Source organism: Conger conger, chromosome 17 (genome assembly GCF_963514075.1).
Source record: "Conger conger chromosome 17, fConCon1.1, whole genome shotgun sequence".
NCBI lineage: Eukaryota > Metazoa > Chordata > Actinopteri > Anguilliformes > Congridae > Conger > Conger conger.
In genome coordinates, this window is record NC_083776.1 from 17,901,794 (window position 1) to 17,929,150 (window position 27,357).

A 27,357-nucleotide genomic window follows, 5' to 3' on the forward strand; every position below is an offset into this window, starting at 1 on the left:
GGATGTGAGCTATGCAAGTCGCTCTGCATACGACTATTATGGTGTAAATGCAAACGTTCTCTTACCATTTAATAAATTGTGACAGTCTCTTGGTTTACTTCGTGCCTGAGAATCAGAGCAGACAGTGCGACGCCATTCTCAGCACATTGGATAAAGCGCGGTCAAGTCACAGGCATCTCACCTGGCTGGAGAACGAAACGGCTGACCTCCGGAGGCGTTTAGGAATCCAAGAGGGAACCGAAGGTGAGTTATGATTTGTTCAAAGATGCGTTTTAAAATCAACTTCCCTCCAAATATTTTCAGTGACTCAAGTTGCGTGTGTTTCATGCGTTTGCTTATCCAGTTTCACGCCAATGTTATCACAAACAAATTGTTTCCTTTTAAATAAAGAAAGTTTTGCTTCAACCCTATTTCACCATTAAAAAGTTGCTACAATTAAAGTGCGGTTGCATATTTTTCTATGCCATTTAAAGCTGACGTTGATTACCACTGACCTGTTTACAGTCTGTGATTTATGTACCTTTTCCAAACCACGTGGTAAAGGTATGTGAACAGAGTACACTGGAAAACCCGACTGTCACAAACCAGGAAGTAGGTTTGAGCCGGAGTTTCTGGGGTTTCGGAAGCTACGCGACATTTCCTGGTTGAATGGGAGTCACGTACCTAAACGGATTACTTTTTCCGGGTAAGCTGTGAAATATTTTTCTGCCATTTGCAACATTAACCTATTTTGAAGATATTGTTTTATGGAAGTGCAAACCTACACTTTTGGCTACGTTCATTTACGTATTTAGTGCGCTCTATTTTTGGAGTGGGGAAATGTCGACTGTAGCAATCGTGGACCTTTTTCACTGTCATTGTCTCGAGCACAATGTATGCCTGCAGAAACGCGTCAAGGCGGCGGCAGCTGTCATAGGCGAAAATAAGTACAAACGAGTGTATCTTATGCTTCAAACGCTAGACCAAATTGATACGAGCAGCGTCACAGATGATACGCCGGCACAACTAAAGTCCATACAACTGAATGAAAACACATGTGTATTGGAGCACAGCTCTGTGGTCGCCTCGCTGTATTGCTTCAAACGAGCAGTGGACGAGCTCGACCAGAGCGCTGTTCTGGTCCTGACATCCGCCCGTAGGATAGCGGAGCTGCAGGCCTACCAGGACCACCTGTTTACCGCACTGTACACCTTCGAATACGCTGCGGTCTTCGACGAGTGTCCGTCCAGCGGAGGCGAACCCCACACCAGCGCCCACGTTGAGGAACAAGTTGCCACTTTCTTACGCCAGCTGCCGGCTCTCAAAGGGGAGATTTCTGTGCTCAGGTCCTCCTTAATCTCAGGTGGGTTGGAGGGGGTTTCTGATTATCTTCGCTGATACAGTGTGTCTGATCAGTGTACATCTGATTTTAATTTTTGAGTAATTAAACAGCACATACACTCTCAGAAATAAAGGTACAAATGCATGTCACTGGGGCAGTACCCTACTCTACAAAATTGTACCCCTAGCCAGCAATATATATGGGTACATAAAATTGTACCCCTAGCCCAGGGGTCAGCAACCCAGGTCCTTGAGAGCCACAGGGTGTGCTGGCTTTCGTTGTTACTTGGCATTAATTGATCAATGAAAGCCGTTGATTACACAGTTAACTCGCCTCACCTGGTTTCTTGGGTCTGAATGGGTTGCTTATTTTAAGGTGGAGACGAAAGCCAGCACACCCTGCGGCTCTCCAGGACCAGGGCTGCCAACCCCTGCCCTAGCCAGCTATATATAATTAATTTTTTCCTTTTTTTCTAATTCTTGCCCAAAGAGAACATTACTGTATTTTCAGGATACATTTGTGGAATTTGATCCTTGGAGTACCAAAATGTGTCACCACTAGCACTTTATTTTTGAGAGTGTAGCCTAGCCTATACAGGCACGATTTATTAAGTTGAATGCCAATTAGCAGTTGCCTACATAGATCTCATTCAATCTTTGGGGGTCCCAAAAACAACCAAACTTTGGTGGGGGAAAACATTATCACCCAGTAGCCTACAAAACATTAGCTCTGGAGGCAAGAGCTTCCTGGTGTAGAAGTGAGCAAGACACCTAAACCCCAATTGCTCCCGACGAGCTAATTGGTACCATGCATGGCAGCTTTTCACCGTTGGTGTGCGAGTGTACGTGAATGGGGGAATGATGGGCATTAGGGGTATTCAAAACGCACACAAACACACAACACCACCAACACCACAAACAGGAAGCGTGTAAGCACGCATCAGACACAAAACCAGCAGCCTATCAGCAGTCCCAGTATTGGTGTAAATTTGTGCCGCTAATGGCATTCTGTCACCTGGCTGCAGATTGTTTCTCGCACACTCTGTGCAATTAAAAACATTTTTTATTTGAGAATCACCAACATGCTGCCATCAGGGTAATTTTTTTTTTTTTTTTTCAAATAAATACGTTTTGTAATTGCACCGTTCATTGTTCACTTTTGATTATTGGACCGTTACTCGGCTCTTGTTTTGGGTGCAAGTTCTGTTCTCACTACTTCTCCATTGCAGATTGTTTCTCTCATGGCTTCAGCTCCAGGACAGGGGGAATCTCCTACCTCCCTACCCTCAGTGCCCTCAACCTCTTCTGCAGCTCCCAGCGGAAGGACCCCAGGGCGGTCGTCAGCGAAAACCGCCGTCGGCTGGCCATCCATGCGGGCTTTGACCCCAAGAAATTCCACCTCATAAAAGTAAGCGCTCTGACGGAAATTCCTCACATACATAAGACAGGTAGACGGTGGAAATTCCCATGGTGTTTTCTCTTGACATTTAGAGTGAGACTGACTCAGCATTTTTCCTTAACTGACTAAACGAAACATTACAATGTGTTGACGCAAAGCTGGCTTGGCAAGTTCATTTTAAGAGGTGCCTCGCCATTGACACTTTTTGAGAGCCCCCTCTGTAAGGATTTTTTGCATTACAGTCAGCAAAACATTAGTCCCTGTTAATCAACATCACCCCCCAAGTGCAGCCATGTAACCGTAAGATTGCCGGATCCGTCCCGCAGACAAACCACGCTAGCGACGTGTGGATCCTGGGGAGGCCGGCGCCCAAGACCTACGATGGGATCGTGACCAACCAGGAGGGCGTGGTCATCGCCGCCTCGGGGGCTGACTGCATGCCCCTGCTCTTTACTGACCCCGTGTCAAAGGTCATCGGTGTGGCCCATGCAGGTAATCCCTCACAAGCAATGTAACAACTGAAGCTTTGTCGCAAAGGTTACCTCACCATGACAAAATGTTGTTTGCTAATTGTTCAGCTAATTACCTGGGAGAAAAGAAAACCAGGGCCAGATTTGGATTTGAGGTCCAGATTTGATGATGGCTGCACTATACCAGACATAAACATAAAATGTGCTACCTTTTCTTGCTTGCTCATAAAAACTGTATCAATGTTCTGGGGTCTCTCCAGAATTTTTCAACAGAGTGGTATTCAGACCCTTGATGTGGTCACACATTTTCCACTTTCTGGGGCATTAAAACACCAATTCCAACAATATGGGTTAATTTATCATTTAGGCAGGTGATCAAAATACTTGTAGGATTTTTTTACATTTTAAAAACAGATATTAGGACAACTAAATATGGTCTTTGCAGCACAGCAATGCTTTCAACCTCTAAATAGTGGGGCAGTAGTTCTGCGTGTATTTGTGTGTGACTGTTGAATATACTGTAATAGAGAAAGGACATACAGATAGAAGAAAGCAGACAATATACACTCAGTATTTTCTGTCCACAAACCGCAATAGAAACTAATATAATGCGATAATAATGTGACTAGTAATGCTATGGTGGCATTTATATGACTAATAATAGATCCGCACTCATACAGCTAATAATAACCGCATTTAAGTGTGAAAAAAAAACAATCAACGGGTTTGGGCTAGCAGCGTTTAACAACATAATCCCCGACTTCCCATCAGCAGATTCTATGACACTGCCTAAGCAGGAAAGTAGCATGCATGCGAAACAATGACCAAATAACACAATTACTTGCGGTCATAACACAAAAATGAATGTACCAATGGCTTACTACGAAGCACGCAGAAAACACCATCACATGGAACAGGCCTACAGGTGTTAGGCGAACAGCATGGATAAAACTCAGTTCACGCACTACATGCGAGTATAATTCAGATGATGCGGCACAGCTGCCAATGACAGCCATTTCAACAGTATGCTAATCTTAAATATAACATTCTCTTAAAAATAACAAATAGAACTACAAAAAAGATTTATGAAAGTAAACTCCAAAATAGACTTTTTTATGAAATTATGAAATAGGCTATGCGAAAAGCCCAGACTGGGCTGAATGGGTAACCAGAAGGGGTGTAACAGTAGTGCTATGTACCAGTTCAGTGCATTTTCAGGAGAGCAGAAAAAATGCAATATATTACCGTTTTTCATTTATTGTGAAAATGTAAGCCCTAGCTAACTGGCCATCAGTCGTTTCTGCTCAAGTACAAGTTCTGATCTTGACTCTAACAGCACCAGTGACCCAATGCTGTTTATAAATGTCATCTTTTGTTTGTTTGTTTTATCGCTTATGGTGTGCTCTGCCTGTAAGACCCTAGAGAACAATACACAAAAAATGATGTGAAACGCTGCAAGAGTTCAGACCTGGCTGCGAGCTTTACCACAGCCCCCCCCCCCTTAACCATTGTCAGCATTAGTATCCAGTTTGTGAAATGCAGGTCCAAGTTTATTTCTGGCCTTCACAGTATTGTCTGAATTAAGTTTCACATCTTCTCACATGCCAAAACTTTGTCATCCGTGCTTCTGCAAGTCGGCAGTTATCTGAAATAGACTCGACGAGGAGGGAAGTACTAGAGAAAACTTGGCTCAGTACTGGGAGTAAGTACCAGTTCTGTCCTGGGATAAGTGTGGTTTTAACTGCCATTCAGGCCTGTACAGTACTGGGGGACTGGGGGTACTGGGTCATTTGAAAGCACAGACACACGCAACACTTTTCTACTCTAATCCAAAAGGGAATCACTCCAGATATGTATCTGTATGTAGACATAGCGTTCATGCGTTAAGTAGTCTATAAATCGTTAAAATGGACTCCCGGTTGTGGTAGTTGATCTGAAGGCTTGGAGTGTGGGTATAGCTTGGGTCCATTGACAGAGTCTCAGCACATTAAACCTCTCCTTCACATCTGCACCTGGGGAGTGTGCAGCGGTAGTGCTTCTGTGGAGTATGTGTGAGCCCCCTTAAAACTGCAGGCCAAAGAGAACCTCTTAGTCCCAGTCTTTTGAAGCTCCTCGCCTTAGGCCCTGGGTAGTCCGTTCCAGTGCCCCCCACTATGACCTCCCTGATTCTATGTATTCTGCCAGTATAGTTATTTCGCAGACACTTTTATCCAAAGCGACTTACAGCTGATTAGACGAAGTAGGGACAATCCCCCCTGGAACAATGTGGGGTTAAGGGCCTTGCTCAAGGACCCAACAGCTGAGTGGATCTTATTGTGGCTGCATTGGGGCTTGAACCACAAACCTTTCTGCCATGTACCTTAGCCACTAGGCTACAGGCTGCCCTGCCAGCAAGAAACACTTAGCCTGCCTTGCCAGAAGAAGCCCATCTCTAGCCAACAGAAGAGGCTGGCGTGTCTTTTAAACGGGTTTGCATTTCTTGTATAATCTTCTCCAGGGTGGAGAGGAACCTTAATGGGGATTGCCATGGCAACGGTCAGCACCATGGTGAAAGAGTTTGGCAGCCAGGTGACCGATATCGTCGCTGTGATTGGCCCGTCCGTCGGACCCTGCTGCTTCTCATTGGAGAAGGATTCGGCCGAACACTTTCACACAATCCACCCGTCCTGCGTCATAGATCGAGGGTCAGCGAAGCCATACGTGGACATCAGACGGGCCACCAGGTAAAGGCTGTTCCACCCGACAGCATGGGTCTGAATCCTGTTAGCAAGGATCACTATCTGATCTGATCTGTGCAGTGATGGGGACACTGTGCTGTTGGAGACGCCTTCTTTCGGATGATACGTTAAACCGAGGTCCTGACTTACTGTGGTCATTAAAGATGCCATGACGCTCTTCGCAAAGAGTAGGGGCTAAATTCCCAACTGGCTCTCTCAACCTGCCACCCAATTATACCCAGATTTAATTGGCTAAATAATTGTACTCTTTCCCCTTCCACCTCTGGCATTCTGGCACAAAATGGCTGCCGTGCCATTGCATCACTCAGGTGGTGCTACACATTGGTGGGGTTTGAGACGAGTTCCCCCTCATCACTGTAAAGAGAATAAAAGCACTATCCTGTATAAATGCAAGGAATTATTATGTCATTCTTATTTAACTAAATGCTTAGAATGAGACACAAGGCTTAAAAGATGGAAGTAATGTAACGTTTGTGTTTCAGTTGCAAAAAGCAATTTCTGACCATTACGGTCCAGTTTCCAGATCAAACTATTTTGTATTTGTTAAATTTCTGCTAAAATGATTTTTTACTTTCTTTAATCCCCAGGATTTTACTGCAGCAAGGTGGAGTCCTCCCACAGCACATCCAGGACGACAGCGTGAGTGACAGGCCGAACCTCACCCTGTGCACCGCCTGTCACCCCGAATCCTTCTTCTCCCATGTCCGCGACGGCAGCAACTTCGGCACACAGATCGGCTTCCTGTGGATAAAGGAGCCCCATGAGGGTCCTCTGTAAAGACGAACCACGTCCCCACTGGACTTCAGACAACGTCACCGGCCAAACACTGTCAGAATGTGATGCCATTGAGCCACAGTTTCAGATATTTAAAAACAATCTAAACACTCTTTTCACTTTGACTGTGCTAGAGGAGCCTTTTTAACCATTAGAGTGGAGATTATATTTACTTGAATATACAGATTACAGGTACACCGCCTTCATCGTGGTGAAGGTACATGACTGGGACCCACAAGGTTGGTGGTTCAATCCCCAGTGTGGCTGCGATATGATCCACACAGCTGTTGGCACCTTGAGCAAGGCCCTCAACCCCACATTCTCATGGATAAAAGCGTCAGCGAAATAATAATTCTCGGGTAATGCTCATGTACCCATGAGAAAGATAATTAACCTGAAATTGCTTCAGTAAACAGTTTATCCAGCTCTATTATATGGATAAGAGCATCATGGCAGTGTGGTAGTAATGTATGGTAATGCAGTGCACAGTGGGCCACCTTAAAAGGCAGGGTGAATGGAGGTGTTTGAGTACCTGTGAAACGGGAGGGAAGAACAGGGTGCGTTTCAGTGACAGTTATATGGTAGGCAGCCGTGAAGTCGAGGCGAGGGCACACAACCCTCAATCTGACCTGAGCTCCACCGTGCTCATTCTGGATGTGGGACGGGGCACATTTAAAGGGGCTGGTTTGGGTACTTGCAGTTCTGAGACATTGGGAGAGGCGTCAGGATGCTAAAGTGGTCTAAAGCAGCTCTGTGATCCTGCATTGGTTACTGTGTAGTTGATTACAATACAGCCAATCAAGAGTGCTGATCAACAGTCAGTCAGTTGCTATTGTACAGATGCTATTCATAAATGGTAAATGTCTGCATTTATATACCACCTTTATCCAAAGTGTTGTACAGTTGATGCTTCCCATTCACTCACACTCACACACCAGTGGCGATTGGCTGCCATGCAGGATTTTGGGGTTAGGCGTCTTGCTCAGGGACACTTCAACACACCCAGGGCGGCATTGAACCGGCAGCAACCCTCCGACTGTCAGACGACTGCTCTTACCTTCTGAGCTGATGACGCCCCTACATTCATATTGATGAATGTATTCAGGTCTGCTCATGCTGTCTATGTTTGGTGAGATGTGTATATATAATGGCAATAAATCATGTTTTAATCACTCTTAAGTCTGCACTTTACTTCAAACTTTTGTTTTGCAATGTCATTGCAATTACCAGGAGTGGCCAGCAGGGGGAGATGGTGTCAATGAAATTCAGATTGAGTGCAAAATAAAAGTGCTCTGCTGCATTGCTTTGTCGGATGGAATATAAACACACATCGCCAAATGCAGTGCAACTCTTCTGGCTGAGGAGACAGTGGGGTAAGTGCAGCATTTGAACTGCTTCTGAGGACAAAAAAACAATGAGAAAAAGGACGTGCTTTGCTGATACACATCTGGGACTTATCAGTTTATTCTCCAACAAAATGGTGTTTCAGAAAAGGGTTATGGCACAAACAATAAATCCTTGAGTATCCCTCTTTTTCCATTTGTTTAAAATCTGAAACATTCCTATGTATTGTCAAGATCTAACCTCAGTGCAAATCTATTTGTATTAAGTGGATTACAGTTGCTAAGAGGTCATTGTCAGATCTTGCCAATGCATAGGAATGTTTTGTTCTGTGGCTGTAGTTGTTTTGTGGTGCTTCCAGCAGGGGGAGCTCTTGGCACACACACAGCCAGGCTTGTTTACTTGAATCCAGCCCTGGGAAGTTCAGGCCCTTGTCCAAAAGCAATTTAGACTCAAACGGGCTTTTGTCCTTATCAGCAGTCCTGCAATGTCACAGTAACGTCTGAGGCGTTTGGCAGTGTGGGACAGAGCAGCAGTAAAAGGAGGGGTTGTGTGTGTGTGTGTGTGTGTGTGTGTGATGCGATTCCCAACAAAACCGCAGCGCTTCAGCCCGTCAGGGCCGCCACGTAGTGCTTACACAATCCAGAGAAAAGTACCGGCTCTGGTTTGGCTATTATTGTGTCGTATCGGGCGATAGATGCGAGCTATTGTGCGGGGTTTTAAAGGTGGATATGACTGAGCTATAGTGTGGGTTTTTAGACCTGGATAGATGTATCTGGGCTCTAGGGTTTAATGTACATAAAGACCTTCCCTAACCAGAATAGCAGACAGATTCTTCAAGGGGGAGATTACCGGAGTAAAAGACCACAGCTCTGTGGCACGGTTCTGACTTCATTTAACAGAAGAGAACAGGGACACACAGCCCAGGCTGAAGTTTCTACAGAACAAGCATAATAAAGTGCTAAGGAACAACAAAAGCCAGCACACCCTGGGGCTCTCCAGGACTGTCACCTACCTTTTATGTTTTTTATGTTATTTTTAATTTTTGTGTTACAAATTCATATGAAATGTGCTCTATGCGGGGCTGGTGTGGGCTTTTGTGCCACAGGGCCTGAACCCCAGCATTTATCATCTGATTTACACTCGCAATTAAGTGTGAGGTCAGTTCAGGAAATACCTAAATGTACCTTCACAATTGTTGTTGAAAACCAAATCAACAACAAATGTTTTTTTTAAGAATTCAAAGTTGTATAAATGCAAATAGAACACAGGACACAGTCTTGGAAAAAGTCAGGGGATTCCCTGGGATTTTCCCGACCTATCACCACCCCCATTACAAACAAACCCCCCTTCTACCCCCTTAGTGAAAACCTTATCTCAGTCTAGATCAGCACAAGGCTGCTAAGAGTGGCTAGCTGAATGATGCCTTCGGTGGGGGCGACATTAACTCAGGCAGACAGTCCTCTGGCAGTCAAAGGGTTGCCGGTTCGATCTTACCCTTGATTTTGAAGTGTCCCTAAGCAAGACACCGAAATCCCAATTGCTCCTGACAAGCTGATTGTTACCTTGCATGGCTGCCTATCGTCATTGGTGAGTGTGTGTGTGTGTGTGTGTGTGTGTGAGAGAGAGTGAGTGAGTGAGTGAGTGAGTGAGTGAGCACTGAGGGAATGAGTGAGCACAGAGTGAGTGAGTGAGTGAACACTGAGTGAGTGAGTGAGTGAGTGTGTGAGTGAGTGAGTGAGTGAGTGAGTGTGTGAGTGTGTGAGTGAGTGAGTGAGTGAGTGAGTGAACACTGAGTGAGTGAGTGAGTGAGTGAGTGTGTGAGTGAGTGAGTGAACACTGAGTGAGTGAGTGAGTGAATGAGTGAGTGTGTGAGTGTGTGAGTGAGTGAGTGAGTGAACACTGAGTGAGTGAGTGAGTGAATGAGTGAGTGTGTGAGTGAGTGAGTGAGTGAGTGAACACTGAGTGAGTGAGTGAGTGAGTGAACACTGAGTGAGTGAGTGAGTGAGTGAGTGAGTGAGTGACTGAGTGAGTGACTGAGTGACTGAGTGAGCGAGCAGCATCAATTCTAAAGCGCTTTCGATAAAAGTCATGTCCCTTCTCTGCATAAACATGGAATTGCAAAAGCTACATCCAGAGCTGATTTGTTACTTCTGGTTTCACAGGGAACTGGAGTGACCACTCAACTCATCTCTTGTGCTCTGTAGCAGAAGAGAAACCCGATCACACCTCAACCGCACCGTTCACATGGCCAACCAAACAAAACAGCCGTTATTTATTTTTAGAGACTACCACTAGAGTTAGGATTACAGTTGATTTTAAGGTTATGTTGTTACGTGTTTTATTTGTTTTTAAGGCACTAAATGGGTTGGAACCTCCTTACATATCTGACCTCCCTTGCCCTATTCTGTTTCTCAGTCTCTTAGATGCTCTGAGCAGAAGCTACGGTCAGGCCCACGGGCTTGGTGAGAGTAGAAAGGTGATCAGGCGTTCACTGTTGCTGCTCCAAAGACGTGGTATAGTCTTCATCTGTATGTTAGGTCTGCCCCCTCCATCAGCACTTTTACATCAGGGTTGAAAGGCCATATTTTCTCCCTGGCCCATTTGAGACCCTCTTCATCAGAGTGTATTTACAGTGTTTTATTAGCTTTTATTTGTTCTTTTTATTCCTGTGTTTTTATTTATCGAATTTGTTCAGCACAGTTTTGAACATGCTTCATAAATAAAGTTGACCTGACTTGATTTGATTTGACTTGACTTGAAGTGAAGATGGACGACAATGACTTTCACCTAAAACTGATATCAGAAAAGGCGATTATGTTCGTTCTTTCAGCACCTGCGCCTGCACACCACACGCGTGGTGAGCACGCACGTAGACGGGCGGAGTCCGCGCTTAAAATGCACCGCTCAGCCCGACCACGCAGGAAGTGAATGAGGCCATCCCAGAATCCTCTGTGCTGACTGTTCCCACGGCCTACTTTTGTGTGCTCAATGACAACAATGTGTATTACACTTCTGCAAAAACAAAGGGCATCAGTACCTGCCTCAGGGGTCTAACCATGAGACATACTGATTTACATTCTGTTGGTGGGGTTGGTATAAACCTGGTACAAACGTTGTGTGTGTGAGAGAATGAAGGTGTATGTGTGAGAGAGAGAAAGAGAAAGAGTATGTGTGTACTTGCATACGTGCGTGCATGTTTGTGAGAGAGAGTATGTGTGTGTGTGTTTGTGAGAGAGTATGTGTGTGTGTATATGTGTACTTGCATACGTGTGTGTGCGAGTGAGAGAGAGAAAGAGAGTGTGTGTGTGTGTGTGTGTGTGTGTGTGTGTGTGTGTTTGTGAGAGAGAGAGTATGTGTGTGTGTATATGTGTGTACTTGCATATGTGCGTGCGTTGGGGAGAGACACACCTCACCCCTGGGCTGCTCCTCTCTGCTCCACTGCGCTCTCTCACCTCCTTCAGCCAGCAGCTCTATGGAGGGAGAGGCAGTTTCCCGTCGACACACCATACATTCCCCCACTATCCGTTTGATTTAATAAAGAACGTCAGCCTCACCAACTGCAACAGCCCAATACAAAAAAAAAATGTCAACCAATACAAACATTCCAGGTTTGAAAACAGTTTAAGCAACATATTAATTATTATTTTACGAAAGAATCAGTTCTCAAAACCTACTGGCTGTTGCGGTAAGATGCAAATCTGAGAGCTCAGTCATTGTTCCTAGAAAATAAACTCTGGCAATGATTAAGCCCTCTTGTGCCCGAATGTGAATCGTCTTTGAAGCAAGTAACAAAAGCCTTCACATTTACACCATATGTTCCATTTTCACCCCACTCCCCAGACCCCAACTGTTAATATGTAAACATCTTCAGAAGCTTTGGGATCGCAAGTTAAACCTGGCACATATCCTTTAGAGAATTAGAGAGATGTTTCTCCTAATTTCCCTGGGGAGGGGGGTTTTGGTGTAGTCCTGGGAATGAGGTGACAGTGATGACATCATTATGCTCTGTTATGGCAGGTGTGGCCATACATACTATTCAGAGGGCTTTTTTAGCATGCAAGATTTTAAAATGTTGCATATGAAATACAGTTAGGTAGGTATTTGTCCTACTGGAGAGCTCTGGCACTGTAATGAAATTGCACAGGTGTCATTTTTAATTATTAATTCGTCAGGAAGTGCGTCAAGCCAGTTTGAATCAAACTATGACTTGCTAATGCGATGTTCCTCTATACAAAACTTCACAATCACTTAGCAGATGATATTGTTCAATGAAGCAGAGAAAATCAGCGTTCGTTTCAGAAATACAATAGTGAATTATCGTCAAGAAGGCACAGAAGGCCCATTAAAAATGAATAATTATAATGCTAACCTAACAAACAAACAAAATTGAATTGTAAGCAAACGCCACAATAATATACCACTACACAACTATATCGATACTTCCACAGCTACTATGAAACTACTATAAAAGTACATTTAGGAGGAGGGACACAGAAAGTTGGTGGTTCAAGCCCCGGTGTAGCCACAGTAAGATCCACACAGCTGTTGGACACTTGAGCAAGGCCCTTAACCCCACATTGCCTCAGGGGGGATTGTCCCCTGCTTAGCCTCCTCAACTGTAAGTCCCTAAAGTGTTAGCTAAATAACAAATTATTATTTATTATTCAATTATAGAAGGAAAAGGGGACAGCGAAAGAGGGAAGAATGGTGCAGCCTGAGGAGGTGGGTCTTTAGTCTGTGTCAGATAGGAGTGGTTTCTGTTGTTCTGACCACTGTGGGAAGTCTGCATCCACAGTGAGGGGCCAGACCAGACAGGAGACGTGACATGGAAGTGCATCGGGGCGGGGGGGTCTGGCTGGTGTGCAGTGTCACATGATCTTTCGCACATACAATGGAGCCGTCCCTTTCACTGCCCGATTGGTTCGCAGCGAGGTTGTGAAGTCGCCGCTCTCAGTTATCAGTGACCAATGTTAAGAGCTGCTCTCAACTTTACATGTCGCATTCCATTTCTCAACATCATGACCCTTCACACAACAAGCTTTTTGTTTTTCAAATGCGTGCGAACAGAAAGTTAAATAATGAGGCCTTATGCAACACACCGAACAGGAAGTTCCTTTCTGAGTGCGGTTTGCCGCGCGCGGTATGGTCCGTCCGACAGGGACCGGTTACATAAGTCAGCCGAGAATCTCGTCCCAGATCCCACCCCCTCAAACTGCCTCTGCACTGTACGCACGCAGTCGCTATAAATACCTCACACACTGTTCCTGTAGCCCCTGGTAGCAGTCATTAAGGTAGCCTGTTTGTGCTGTATGAGAATAGCATACCCACCTTTAGCCGTCTCTTACTATCATAACCACAGAAATAAAAGTCCTCCACACTCTCTCTCTCGACACTCATACTGCAGGTAAGACACACACAGGTGTGTGGTTTAATACCGTCCTACCCGTAGATGTTCGTTAATCGCCTGCCAATTAGTCGATGAGGGATTCTGAAGAAGGCCAACACACCAGTGTGACGCGTTCAGGAGTCCGCTCTGCCAAAAATGTGTTTTTCACACGACCGTGCTCAATGAGTCACTGGCTGCTCCATCTGGCCACCATCTCTTGGCCACGCAGACAGCGTCCATGCACAGCGGTAACCTGAAAAGACCCGAAACCAGCCCTGTTAACAACTGGTGGACCTCTCTGTGTTACCCTGAACCCTGCCTTACGCTGTACACCGTGTTAAATGGTATCCCTGTATGTTACAATAACCTGGAAAGATGCAAAACCAGAGCAAGGCCCCTGCTTAGTCGAATCAACTGTACATTAGTTGGATAAAAGAGTCAGGTAAATAGTTAGGTTACCAATAGTAAAAGTTCTTGGTGTGGACAGGCCTGCCTTTGTATTCTGATGTGGCTGCAGGAGTGTAATCACACCTACAGGAACTTGGGCTAGACTAGACACAAAGAGCCCCCTCACAAGCAATACTAATACATCCCCAGGGTCTGGGGTAAGAAAACACACCAAAGCATAGTATTCAAACGGTATCACTTTAACGTACACCAAAACCCCTCACTGCAAATCCAGTATGAATATAATAAGGAACAGGGACCACATTCTCTAAACGTTGCCAATAAACCATTTGGCCTGGGGTTTACAACAAGAACCAAACAATCTGGGCTGCAGACAGTCTACACTCTCAAAAGTAAAAGTTTGAAAACCAACCTTATAGGTTCCCGAATTAACCATGACCATTAATTCAAGAACCCTTCTTGTCACCGGTTCATATTTGAACCTTTGTAAGTTCATTATAAAGGGTTCTCCTAAGCATCCTAGGGTTGCTTGAAGAAGCTTCTTAAATTAAGTTGTTATTTCTGGGATGTCTCTATTCTGAGATATTCTGGGATAAACATTGAATGATTGATTTATTGATATGTACTCATAATTGTTTTATAAATTATGAACTAAAAATTAAAAACAGCACCCTGATCAAACTGTAGCCCTACTGATTTTGGTCCAATATTCAAAATGTGTCTGCGACAGTAAAAGAAAAAAGAAAAGTGTGGTGTATGGTGGGCATAACACATTACCATTAACATTTCATGATCTGCTCACTCTCAACAAGCTTTCATTGCTGTTGTGTTAACCCAGTAGACCTCCGACAACCTGGGAGTAAATTGAAAAGCACCTGTCAAATTTACCACAAGTGACTGACATATGAGTAATTTACAACGATTAGCCTACATATTTTAAATAACATAGTGCCCTGCCCTTCAAAGTCATGCAGTGCAAACTTCCAAAGAAAAGTAAAGAAAAGAAGTCACACCTGATCAGGTAGGCTATTTAGGCTTTTGGTAAGGAAGTCTGCTAAATGCCAGTAAAGTTTGCGTCCCTGCTGAAATTGAGGCAATGACAAGAAAACGTGTTGCATACCGGGCTAATTATTAACTGCAGCAGTGGAGAAGTAGTGTGGCTCCATTCGCTATTTTGTGGATGCATACGCCGCTGGACTTCCTGTCTACAGAGAAGCCCAAATGACTGCAGAGATGGATGTTGTGGGCTTGTAGTGAGAAACAGATTTTTCCTACTGGAAAATCAGCTGGGTTGGGGAAAGATGCGTATCTAGATGCAGGCCTATCTACATTCCGAAAAAGCACTGTGCCTATTGGAATGGCGATCAAAGCGATAGTAAATTCCTTAGGGGTTACTTGGTTAATTGTATGTACATAAGAATTCTCTGGAAGAACAATTGTCCCTCCCCATTGAACGGTTGACTCACCAGCAGAATATGATTCTGAAACCGTCACCTGTGTGGTGAGAATTGTGCTTGTATATCAAAGACCAGGCTAGAAGAGCCTGCTTATTTAATACAGATAATTTTACAGGGAGTCTGTCTACATTATAATTACAACTTGAGATAAAACACAGGCCACCAAAACGAGACAAAATGTGATGGGGTATAAGATTCCAGATTGAAATAGGATTTTTTTGAAAATGCTTAGCCCAATTGATTTTAAAGGTATTGTTTATGGTGGTAAAATCCAGGAAATGAAACCCTCCACATTCATAATTATTCATTACCACACTTTTTTTATATATAGTGTGTACGAATTTATCAGATAAAGTTAAAAAGCTTCTGATCAACAGATTTTACTGCCAAGATGTAAAGAAAGAGCAAAGATATTCCCTCAGCCTTAGTAATTGAGACTCTACCTTTCAGGTAGAGGACAAATCCCTTTCCAACCACTGATTCAATTTCTTTTCTCCCCATTTTGGAATCAGGAATTGGAAGGGGAAGGCTTATTAGATCCTGCACTGCAAAACCCAAAAAGTAATATTTGAGTCTTATATTGAGACTTTTTTGGAAAAAGAAAAGTGTAAAAAAGATTATCATTGAGGTTAGACAGTCTGACTCATTTCAAGATTTACCTATGGAATGAGAATTTTACTTGTCAAGCAAATCTCATCTCAAGATTTCACTTTAAGTAACTTTAAGCAAGCTAATATTTTCTACATGAGAGAGGGAAAAAATAAGATCTTAAGTGTTATTACAAGACTAAAACACTTAGGACTGTTACATTTTGCAGTGTGTAGTACTAATGTACCATTCCAATCCCAAAGATCCAGAGAGTTCCGGTCAGCCAGTTGGGGAACCCAACATCCAAATCAGCAGGCCTGGCCCAGTGAACACCCTTCCCAAAATCACTGTTATTCTTGGCAAGCAGGGAGAGCAAGAAAGATCTTCAGATGATCTGAATGGATGGATTGAGGCTGGGAAAAACAGGATGCTTTCTCTGTAAGTTTCACACTAGCTCTCAGTGCACAGTGTTAGCAGGCAGCAGGTGTGGCATGTGTAAACGCACTCTCGGGATGTTTTCAATCTCACACCAGTGGCACGGCGTGAATGGGAACTTCAGGCATTCCAGACCCGTTTGACCCATTTACCTGCATGTGTTCCTCGCCTTCCTGATGGGGACCCAGTCTCACTGTAGAGCCATTCTTTAGAGGTACCCGGGGGAATTATGGGTAAACATACACCGCGCACGTGCGCACGTGTGAGCAGCAATGTTTATGTGCGGTTTCTGGGAAAAGCGGAAGCACGCCACTGAGAGCAAAACATTGTAAAAGTTTTAAAAATACACTGACGGTGACCTCAGCTAACAGCCTCACCGGGGCTTTTAAGCTGGCCTGTTTTGAGCAGGTTCAGCTGGAATCTGACCCATAATCCTCATTATGTCCTCACCACCAGTCCTCCAATCAGGCCATCCCATCCACTGCCTCCTGACAATTCAGTAGTTGGTGAAATAGCTATCTCTGATAACAAACATGCTGTGAGACCATTTTGACCTAAAACCAAACTTAATCTTAATGTTAGCTAGGTAACGTGAGTGACAGCAAACCTAGAGTAACGTTTGTTTATCTAACCTGATTGAAGGACTAGGACGGTTAAGTGTTATATGGTTTGGGACATTTGCTGGAATACATAAATACCGTTTCTACAGTACAGTAAGTTAAGAAACATTAATACAGTAACGTGAAACAAAAGTTTATATGAGAATGATGCTTTTTGTTGGTGAGCCATAAGAGGATAGTGACCTTGGGGCTGGGTGTTATGCAGTTTGAATGCCCTTTGCGGAGGCAAATCTAATACCTCTGCATCAGGCATTTCACCACGCACTGCCACCAGGTCATTATCCCATAAGTACTGCTGCCTGACGTCCGCAGCAAACCACTCTTACCATAGCTGTGAACACACAACATGAACCCTACCATTAGGTCATCACAACAAATCAGCCAATCAGAGAAAACAAATATTTACTCAGGGAACTGACCAGCAGCTCTTTTTTCTCTTCTCTTCTCTTCTCTTTTCGGAGAGAGAAAGAAAGGAGATAGAGATAGAGATAGAGTTAGAGAGAACGCTTCCACTTACCAAAGTGCCACACTGACTGTGAGTTTGAAGATGTATATTTTAAACAAAATCAATAAAATATTGCAGTAACCTTTCCAATGGTGCAGCAAATCCCAAAAGCAAGCAGGAGTATGGAGTCTGAACTGAATGCAGCAGATTTTAAAGAATAACAAATTCATTTCAGTACTAAAATACAATACATATGACAGTCAGTCATGGACCACAGCAAATAGAAATAAGTGGGAAAATGGGTTTCCCCCACACTGCATATTGGGTTTAAAAGAAGGCCTGGATTTTGAGATGTCTGTTGGTGTGGCAGAACATCAGTTGTGTGATTGGTTTATTTTTAAGTATTGGTCACATGATGCCAGAAGCAGGTGACACAGTATGGGGCTAATTGCTGGTTCAGTCTGAAAGGATGCTAGGTGTTCCTGAACTGAGTTAATTAATAAATCGGGACAGCCTGTAGCCTAGTGACAAAGGTACATGACCGGGACCTGGAAGGTTGGTGGTTGAAGCCCTGGTGTAGCCACAATAACATCCGGGCAACTGTTAGGCCCTCAACCTCACATTGCCCCAGGGGGGATTGGTCCCTGCTTAGTTTAATAAACTGTAAGTTACTTTAGATAAAAGTGTCAGCTAAATAATTGTGGCGCAGATAGTGCCTCCAGTTCGGGATGACAGATTCTGCTTTAACACAGGCCCGGGGATAGTCTGCTGTTGGACCTGCTGAACAGTCACCGCCTGTTAGAGCCAAGAGCACAGAAGGCCCATCCTGACAAAGAACTATAGCTATGTTATAAATATGTTGTTTTGAAAATAGTTCTAACTCAAGTGGGTGGCGAAGTCCACACCACAACTGTCATGACATGCATACACACAAACACACACATGCACTCACTCACACACACGCACACACAAAAACCCATTCACACACACAGACACAAACCTACACATACATACAAGTGCACACATACGAACAGACACACACACACACACACACACACACAAACAGACACAAAGGCACACATCCTTAAAATCAGATGGCTATCATCACAGAGGCATGAGGAATGCTCTACTCAAACATTACCTCATTGCTGTCAATGAGGGGAAAACAGAGAGACAGATGGGATAACACGCACAGCTGACATCATAAACACCCAGCGCCCTCTTCTGCTTCAGGCCATGTCGCAGCCTGATGATGTCATTGTGTGTGTACATTTTAAAATTTTATTTAAACCTTTATTGAAGCAGGTGAGTACCGTTAAGATTCAAAAATCTCTGGTCAAGAAGGCAGTATGTGTATGTATCTGTGTGTGTGTGTATGTGTGTGTATGCGTGTGTGTGTGTATGTGTGTGTAACTGTGTGTGTGTGTATGTGCGTGTATACGTGTGTGTCTGTGTGTGTGTGTGTGTGGAGAGAGGGAGAGAGCTGAGAGGCGCTGTATTAGAATAACAGATAGCTCACTCAGCCTGGTGAATACAGCAAGTTTGAGAGAAGCAGGCAGTTCTGAGCTCAGAGGGTAACAGCACACTGAGTAAATGAGAGGCAGGAAACGTTTGTGTTTCTTGTCATAGTGGGATGGGGGTGGGTGGGGGGGGGGGGGCTGAAGTGGCCATTAAGCCACAAGGGAGCCATTTTGTTTTTAACGTGACCTAGTTTCACCAGCCCATCCAGCTCTTAGATCTGGCGTCGAGCCAAGCTGCATCAGCAGAACTTTAATAATAATAATAATAATAATAATAATAATAATAATAATACATTGTATTTATGCAGCGCCTTTCTCAAGCCCAAGGACACTTTACAGAGTAAAGGTTCAACAGAAAACACACAAGAAGAAAACAAGAAATCCCAGAAGATTTTGTAAATAAATGACTGAAATGAAATGCAAAATCAGGGAGGAAACAAAGGGAAGCAGGAAAGACCTTGGGGACAGAGTGAGGGTAATAGTGTTTGCAGAAGAGGTAGGTTTTTAAGTTGGATTTATTCAACATTGACCATCCCCAGTGCGGTTTCTCACGGTTACCCGTTCCACCTGGCAGGGACCTGCTGGGTAAAACCTACCTGCCCACACGTCTCTACCGTGATTGGCTCCTTGCACTACACCAAGCATCCAATGGAAATCCCATGCTCTCAGAGATAAAGGGACAGCGGTAGGTACATTTTTGTTCATCAAGGATCAAATTTCCCGAGTTTATCCTGAAAGTACAGTAATGTTCTCTTTGGGTACAAATGAGTACGCTTTTCTAGCAAAAGAGGTACAAATGAATTATATATTGCTGGCGAGGAGTACAGTGTTATGTATCTAGAGGGTACCACCCCAGCAACAAGCATTTGTATCTTTTCATGTTTTTTCCATACTTTTATTTCCGAGAGTGCAGTTTCTGCACCGCTACTGAAATGCTGGAAGGCTGAGGTTTTTCCTCAGTATTTAGCCCGTACAGAATGGATGTCGGGCTTGTGATTGTGGCGGGGTTCTGGTGGGCAGAAGTGTGGAGGGTGAGTCTGAGTCCAGATGGTGTGGTACTGACCACCTGACCTGGGTCATTGAGTGCTAACTTTCTCACCCCGATGTGCCCCTGGAGTATTTGGAACACTGCCAAAAAAAACACAACTCGTTCTTCAAAACCCGGCCTTGAAGTGCACAGCAGAAATAACGGTGTTATTATGGAGCAGGTTTGTGTGTGTGTGAGTGTGTGAGTGGTGGGTGTGTGTGTGTGTGTATGTGTCTGTGTCTGAGTGTGGTGGGTGTGGGCCTTAAATATTAAAGAGGAAGTTAAACCAGTCACTGGAGAAAAGATCCAGACAGAAAACACATTAACTCCAGGAAAATAAATAAATAAATGACCAAACGTGAGCCTGGGAAGGTGCTGGGACACGTGGGAACATGAGGAAGAGGAATTTTGTTTTTATCAGACAGGTATAAACAGCTCCATGTCTGCGCTAAAAAGGGGGTTAGAACATAAAAGCCACAGAGAGTCCCCAGACACACGCACTACTCTACTTTCATCTACAGGAGAGAAAAAACAACAAACACAGTCTGCAGACACTGCTTCTCTCTCTCACACACACACTGTCCCACAGAGCCCTCTCACACACAGATACACACACACACACACACACACTCACACAGATACACACACTCACACACACACACACTCACACACACAGATACACACACACTCACACAAATACACACACTCACACAGACACAGACACACACACTCTCACACACACACAGATACAGACACACACACTCACTCACACACACACACATACTCTCACACACACAAAGATACACACAGATACACTCACACACTCACACAGATACACACACTCACACACGCAGATACACACACACACACACACACACACACACTCTCCAAAAATGTTCTTACAGGGCCCACACAGAGATACACACACTCACACTCACTCACAGACACACACACACACACACACACACTCCAACAATGTCCATACAGGGCCCTCACACACACCCATACATACACACACACTTAAACTCACCAACAATTTCCTGACCGGGCCCACACAGAGATACACACATACTCACAGACATACACACACACTCCAACAATGTCCATACAGGGCCCTCACATACATCCATACATACACACACACTCACAGACACAGATACACACACACACAGACACAAACTCACACAACAACACAGAGCTCTCATACGCATACACACACACTCACACACATACAGACACATAAAGACAGACACACACTCGCACACCACTCACACAATGCGGTGATCACACACCGTGTGGAACCCAGGTCACATCATCCCCCCGCTCCCAAACTCAGGTCACTGTGCCAGTTACACAGTTTTATATAACCGCGGAAAAAAGAATTTCAGGGTTAAATCATGGAACTGGAACATCCGCGTCCGCCTCTGTGAGGGCCAAGAACAGCTGTCAAGCGGCCCCCCGCCCTCACCCCCTCCCCTCCTCCTTCTCCCCCTGCTTGGTACAGAACGCACTGTTCTCGCAGGGTTAAGAGTATGAATGGAGACCCCAGTCCCAGGACCCCAGCGACTGCGGCCTACGCTCTCCGGAATGTTCCTGGATTATATCTCTAAATAAGCCACGGTGCTGTCCAATCACATCTGATTTCTTATCTGGTACACCCCAGGAGTTCCTGGTTCTGCTCAATTATCAGATTCCTGATGTATGGTGTTTGGGTTGGAACACATAGAGCCTTTTTTCTCTTCTTTTAAAAAAAATATGATGTGTGAAAATGAATGGACACAATTCTGATGAGTAGATTTGGCAGGAAATGGTGATGTTAATGGTTTCCAGTGTATGTTCAGGCATTATGGGCATGGCTTGGAATAAATGGATGGTAAATATTTATGTATGTACTGTATTTGTATGTCATTCCAGTTGCTTGCCTGTTTTCTTTAAACGATTTGAACCGCCAAAGCGACCTCAGCTGCCACCATTTTGATTTTAGTTCAGATATACATCCACCATTTTCATTGTAGTTCAGAGGTGCGTGTATTTTGGCGGTGTTCTGTAGCAGGCTCGCGTGCGAGTCTCCACTGAGGGAACAGGAGGGATAAATTATGAATGACGTTTGAACAGCAGCGGGTGGGACATCCAGTCCGGCACTGCCTCATAGACACCGAGATGACCTGACCTATATACACACACACACACTCACACACACACGCACACACACACTCACACACACACACATTTACACACACACACGCATTTACACACACACACACACACACACACGCACACACACACACACACACACACACTCACACACACGCATTTAAACACACACACTCACACACACACACGCTCACGCACACACACACACTTGCACACACACACGCATTTAAATGGTAAATGGTTGGCATTTATATAGCGCCTTTATCCAAAGCGCTGTACAATTGATACTTCTCATTCACCCATTCATACACACACTCGCACACCAACGGCGATTGGCTGCCATGCCAGGCGCCGACCAGCTCGTCAGAAGCATTTGGGGGTTAGGTGTCTTCTTCAGGGACACTTCGACACAGCCCAGGTGGGGGATCGAACCGGCAACCCTCCGACTGCCAGACAACTGCTCTTACTGCATGAGCCATGTCGCATTTACACACACACGTATGTACACGCACATACACTCAATGGCAGTTGTCCTGGTATTTGGGCTTGCAGGCTAAACTAAAGGGTACAGTGTATAAAAGACAAAGCTCATTATTTTCCACCATTTTGTGTGCAACTGCAATGTGTCTAAGGTCAGTGCCAGACAATGTGTCTAAGGTCAGTACTGCCATGACTACAGGATCAGTGGCTGGGGGAGTCTTGTGGCTGATCCAGGCCCTTTTGAGGTTGGCCTTTTGAGGCTCTGTGGGTTTTCCTCATCGCAAAGGCAATGAGAGAATGTGCTGTTACACTGGACTACAGGTTGTTAATGAATTAAGTTCACTTCACAGTCTCAGTGTCATCGGTTCACATTGGTGTAGCGAGTATGTATGCAATTATGTAATAACCGCAGGATGTTGTTTTCTCTGGCCACAGGGCGGTATAATGGAGCCTGGAACCAGTTTGGTAAGCGACTGGTGCAGCTAAGGTGTGCTCTAAACTCTCTCATTTTCAACAACACAAAAAGAGCATTAACAAAACATTTGAGAGAGGGTGTGGGTGGATGAAAGCAAACCTTGTGAGAGTTCTGCTTCAGAATGATGCTGTCAGTCATGCATACACACATATACACAAATAGACACACACACACAAACATGCATACACACACATACACATACATGGGTCTGGGTCCACTGAAGCAGGGAGAGTGATTACACTCCTAGTAATGATGCTGTCCACAGCTCTGCTATGAAATATGGCAGCTTGGGCAGCTTGACCAGCTTGAGAAGTGAGTTGGTCAAACTGGTCATAAAGCTGTTTTCGCTGTGTATGAGCTGGTCAATCAGCATGGCCAAGTTGGTCATAAAGCTGGTCTAGTTGCATATGAACTGGTTAGCTGGCTAAAGCACAGCTACAGCTACAACTACAACAACAACACAGGTACAGCTAGTTCTGGTAGCTTGTCACAGCAGCCATTTCAACACCTAGCTTAAGCTGTTTTCAGAAGGGAGGACAATAAGCAGACCCAGGAACACCTCTCCCATCTGTGGTGTGAAACAAGAATTCGCTCCCAGCGAGGATAATAAAGGGCAGGGCACTCTCAGAGAGATCCACTGAGGGGAATAACACAGGAGCACATGGCTTAAATGTGCGTCAGCTTCATGTGCACCATGGGAAATTATGCACACCGCTAGGGGTATAAACGTCTGCTAGGGGTATGAAAATAGCTCCATGTAGGAAACATGAAAGAAGTGATTTACTGTGTGTTATGTGAGGTCAGCCAGCAGAGTTAGGTAAACATCTAAGTGTGTGTGTGTGTGTGCATGTCCATGCATCTGTGTATGCATGTGTGTGTGTGTATGTGCATCTGTGTATGCATGTGTGTGTGTGTGTGTGTGTGTGTATGTCCCAGCCAACAGATTCAGGCCTCTGCAAAACTGGCACCCAGTGTTCTATTGCTGGAGCCGGTGTGAGAGTGTTTATTTAACGGTTAATTATTATCAAATGGATGATATCCAGACTCAACAGATACTCAGATGAGGGAGAGAGGGAGGGGGGTGAGATAGATGTGTGCTTTAATTCTGGAATAGATGTGGAACAAAATGGACGCCAAGCCAAGGCTGACTCAGCTAAACTGTCTCCCCAGTAAGACAGAGCACCCAGAAACCTCAAACACGGACGCAATACCCCACCAAAAATGTACCGGGGGTGGGGTTTGACAAGTGAAGAATGAGAGCCCGCTTGAAATAAAGACCTCGATGTCCGCATAAAGTCAGTTCATTAGCGGTGAGCTATAGCACAGACCGTTGGCCGTATTGTCCGTGCTTAATTAACGATATGACATCAATGAGTCTGCCTGAGTCCTCAGCTCACCTTGCACACCAGCCTGAGGGGGAGACACAGTGCTCCTACGGGGCAGACAGGCGATGGAAACGTTTCACAGGACAGAGGAGATGGTCTGATAGAGGGTGTGTGCTGTGTAGCTCGGAGCTCTGCTGTCCTGTAGTGGGAGTTATAGCTGTGCTATAGATCTGTTCTGTACTGTATTGTAGCTGTGCTATAGATCTGTGCTGTATTGTAGCTGTGTGGATCTTATTGTGGCTACACTGGGGCTTGAACTACTAACCTTCCAGGTCCCAGTCAAGCACCTTAGCCACTAGGCTATATGCTCTGTGTCTGGGTGGCCTTTTCTGTATGCTCTACAGCAGGGGTGACCAGGGACCCCCGGCCAGGCTCAACGGCAGATGAGGTAAATAGGCTGATGTCCTCTATTGTGCTGTTGAGAACAGTGCTGTGTTCAGCCGGCCCCATGAGGCCTCTCCCTGAGCTCTGTGTATGTGTGTGAATGAGCTATTCTTACAGGAGCTTATCTGTCCATCTACACAGGGCCGGGGCTGTCTGTGTTTACATCTGCGGGCAATGACCTGGAACTGGTATTAGCTTTGAGTCTGTGTGTGTGTGTGCGTGTGAGTACATGTGTGTATGTGGTAGGTGTGTGCATGTGTGTGTGTGTGTGTGTGTTTAACTGCATAGCCATTGCGGCGTATATTTTCCTCTCTATTTACTGAAGAAAAAAAATAATTAAACAGTCACTTTCACCCGAAAGGTTACTCATGACTTTGACCCCCTATGTTCTGACAGTATATTTACAGCGTAGTTATTCCATGAATCCCACCAGACTTTCTTGATGTGCATTCTGATTATGTCCCAGATCCGCCATGACATACAGTACTTTACTGAGTTTTAAATCATGTCCTGAACAACAACATTGCGTCTCATAGCAAGGATCGAATCTGGCAAAAACAAACTGCGATTTAAGCTGCACATTTTTTCCCCATTTTCGTTCTACACAAATAAATAGAGTAGCATGTCTCTATTGTTTATCTTGTGATGTAAGCTGATAAAGTTATTGAGCTTGTTTTAAAGAACTGTTGACTTGACCTTCCACTTTCTTATACTTCCCTTTTCCTCCCGATTTCCCTGGGGTTTTAGGTTTATATCCAGTAGACACTATAGAGTAAATAACAAGGGTTACGACAACAGCCACCTGGGCAGATTCCCATTACTTATCAACCCTGTTTGTTTATGAGCACATAAACAGCACAGATTAGCCATTAGCAAGTGGCACTGCCTGCATAAATAAGATCAGTCTTCCCGGCAGTATTCAGTGTGCTTGATTAACGAGAGGTCTCTGTGTCAGTGCGTGTCTGTGTACACGTGCGTCACGTCTGTAAATATGTGCGTGTCCATAAGGAAGCCCCATGCACCATTGTCAACAAGGCGATGAAAAGAATCCAGAAAAGTACACCACCTCGTAAACTCAGTCTCAGCAGAGCTCTTAAAACAATGTTAAGTCTCTTCAAAGTAAAAGTCATCAAAGGTGCTTTCTGTGGCTGACTGAGAAAAGCACATTGACTTCCGCTACCTAGATCTCTGAAGCAGACACACAGCCTAATCCCCGATGGGATCAACTGCGTAGATGTGAGAAGTGTGGTGGGATTGGCTCAGAGATTTGAGGACACAGTCTGGCTTTTGTGTCTGGATTTGGGAGTGTGTGTGTGTGTGTGTGTGTATGTGTTGTCGGGGAAGTGAAGTTTAAAGTGAAATATGGTTAATTTCCGAATCCAGCAAACAATTAAATGCCCTGGTTTAACGTTCCTTGTTTAACATTTGTTCTAAACACCGAACACAAGTGCATCAACTGTTAAAACCCTTCACTTATCCAACATGTAAAATACTTTCAGTCTATTTAATTTGTTATTTATTACCAAAAGATATCAATTATCAAGTAAACTGCAGAATTTGTTGATAGGCAGAGCAACCTGTTGGATGAACATCTATCAAAATGCACAACTCACACTGATTAAAGTTAAGAGCTTTATTAAGTTACACAATAGTCAATGTCTAAATCTAAAGATCTAAATCTAAATCTAAATCTAAAGAGGGCCAATTACCTTAAGCAACGTAGTAATAGACAGGGACAGTCACAAAATAAATGAAGTAAAGAAAATGCCAAACCACAAAACTAAAATGAAAGCCAAAAGACCCAAAGGCAGCTGAATCTTCCTAAAATCAGCGATGAAAATGTGAAAATTACAGCACACCAAAGACCCCGAAACACCCCAAGATGTGAGGTCCAGCTTCCTCAGATGGCAGCAGATATCAGCCCCCCAGGATGGTGTGTGCTGCTCTTCCTCCAAAGCCATACAGTCATAAGACTGTCAGCACAGGGGGAGCAGGATAGAGGACAACCAGAAAACATTCCATAAACATGGTTTCAGAGAGCAGGGTACCAAACACATGGGCAACGAGATTATTTCAAAATGATTTTGTCTGTCTCTTAAAGGCAACATTCAGACTAGTTATCTGACAGCGTGTGTGTGTTTGCGTGCATGTCTATGTGTGTGTGTGTGTGTGTGCGTGCGTGCAGTGTGCATGTCTATGTTTGTGTGTATCTGAGCGTATTTGTGTACACTCACAGTGGCCTTGTGTCCATTTTCCATTCCTGACGAATGTACTCCTTAACTGTTGCGAACGCCTTACTAATATTGATTTGTTTACCAAGCACTGCTATTTAGCAAACCATGCACAGTGTGAATATAACACACGGTATTTTATCTATTTCTACATCTGGGTATTTAATGTAATGGTTCAGGGGGTGTGGTAGGATTCCTGGGACATACTGTATGAGGATACTGTGTGAGATGAGATTGCATGGGCTGCTGCAGATGGGTGGGGTCAGAACTGACTGAGGCAGGGGCATCTGAGGAGGGGCGATCAGCACAAAATTTTC

General features: G+C 44.5%; 1 protein-coding gene and 1 long non-coding RNA gene across 5 annotated transcripts in view; one reads left to right on the forward strand and one right to left on the reverse strand.

Moving 5' to 3' along the window:
• Positions 1 to 580, reverse strand: part of LOC133117124 (uncharacterized) — a 102,062-nt gene extending 101,482 nt beyond the window's left edge. For both annotated transcript variants that reach the window (XR_009705930.1, XR_009705929.1), the window contains exon 1: positions 66 to 580. This is a non-coding gene — a long non-coding RNA (uncharacterized LOC133117124). The remainder of the gene's footprint in view (positions 1 to 65) is intronic.
• On the forward strand, positions 66 to 7,880 carry lacc1 (laccase (multicopper oxidoreductase) domain containing 1). Of its 3 annotated transcripts, XM_061227264.1 has the most exons (6): positions 66 to 243; positions 544 to 685; positions 2,550 to 2,728; positions 3,046 to 3,211; positions 5,687 to 5,912; positions 6,515 to 7,880. In XM_061227264.1, the coding sequence occupies exons 2-6, from the start codon at positions 649 to 651 to the stop codon at positions 6,702 to 6,704; spliced, it is 798 nt and encodes a 265-aa protein (XP_061083248.1). In that variant the 5' UTR covers positions 66 to 243; positions 544 to 648; the 3' UTR covers positions 6,705 to 7,880. The 3 variants fall into 3 exon arrangements, with proteins under 3 accessions (XP_061083248.1, XP_061083247.1, XP_061083249.1); XM_061227263.1 differs by lacking the exon at positions 66 to 243 and having other exon boundaries at positions 589 to 1,342; XM_061227265.1 differs by lacking the exons at positions 66 to 243; positions 544 to 685 and adding an exon at positions 1,782 to 2,162.
• The last annotated feature ends 19,477 nt before the right edge of the window (positions 7,881 to 27,357 follow it).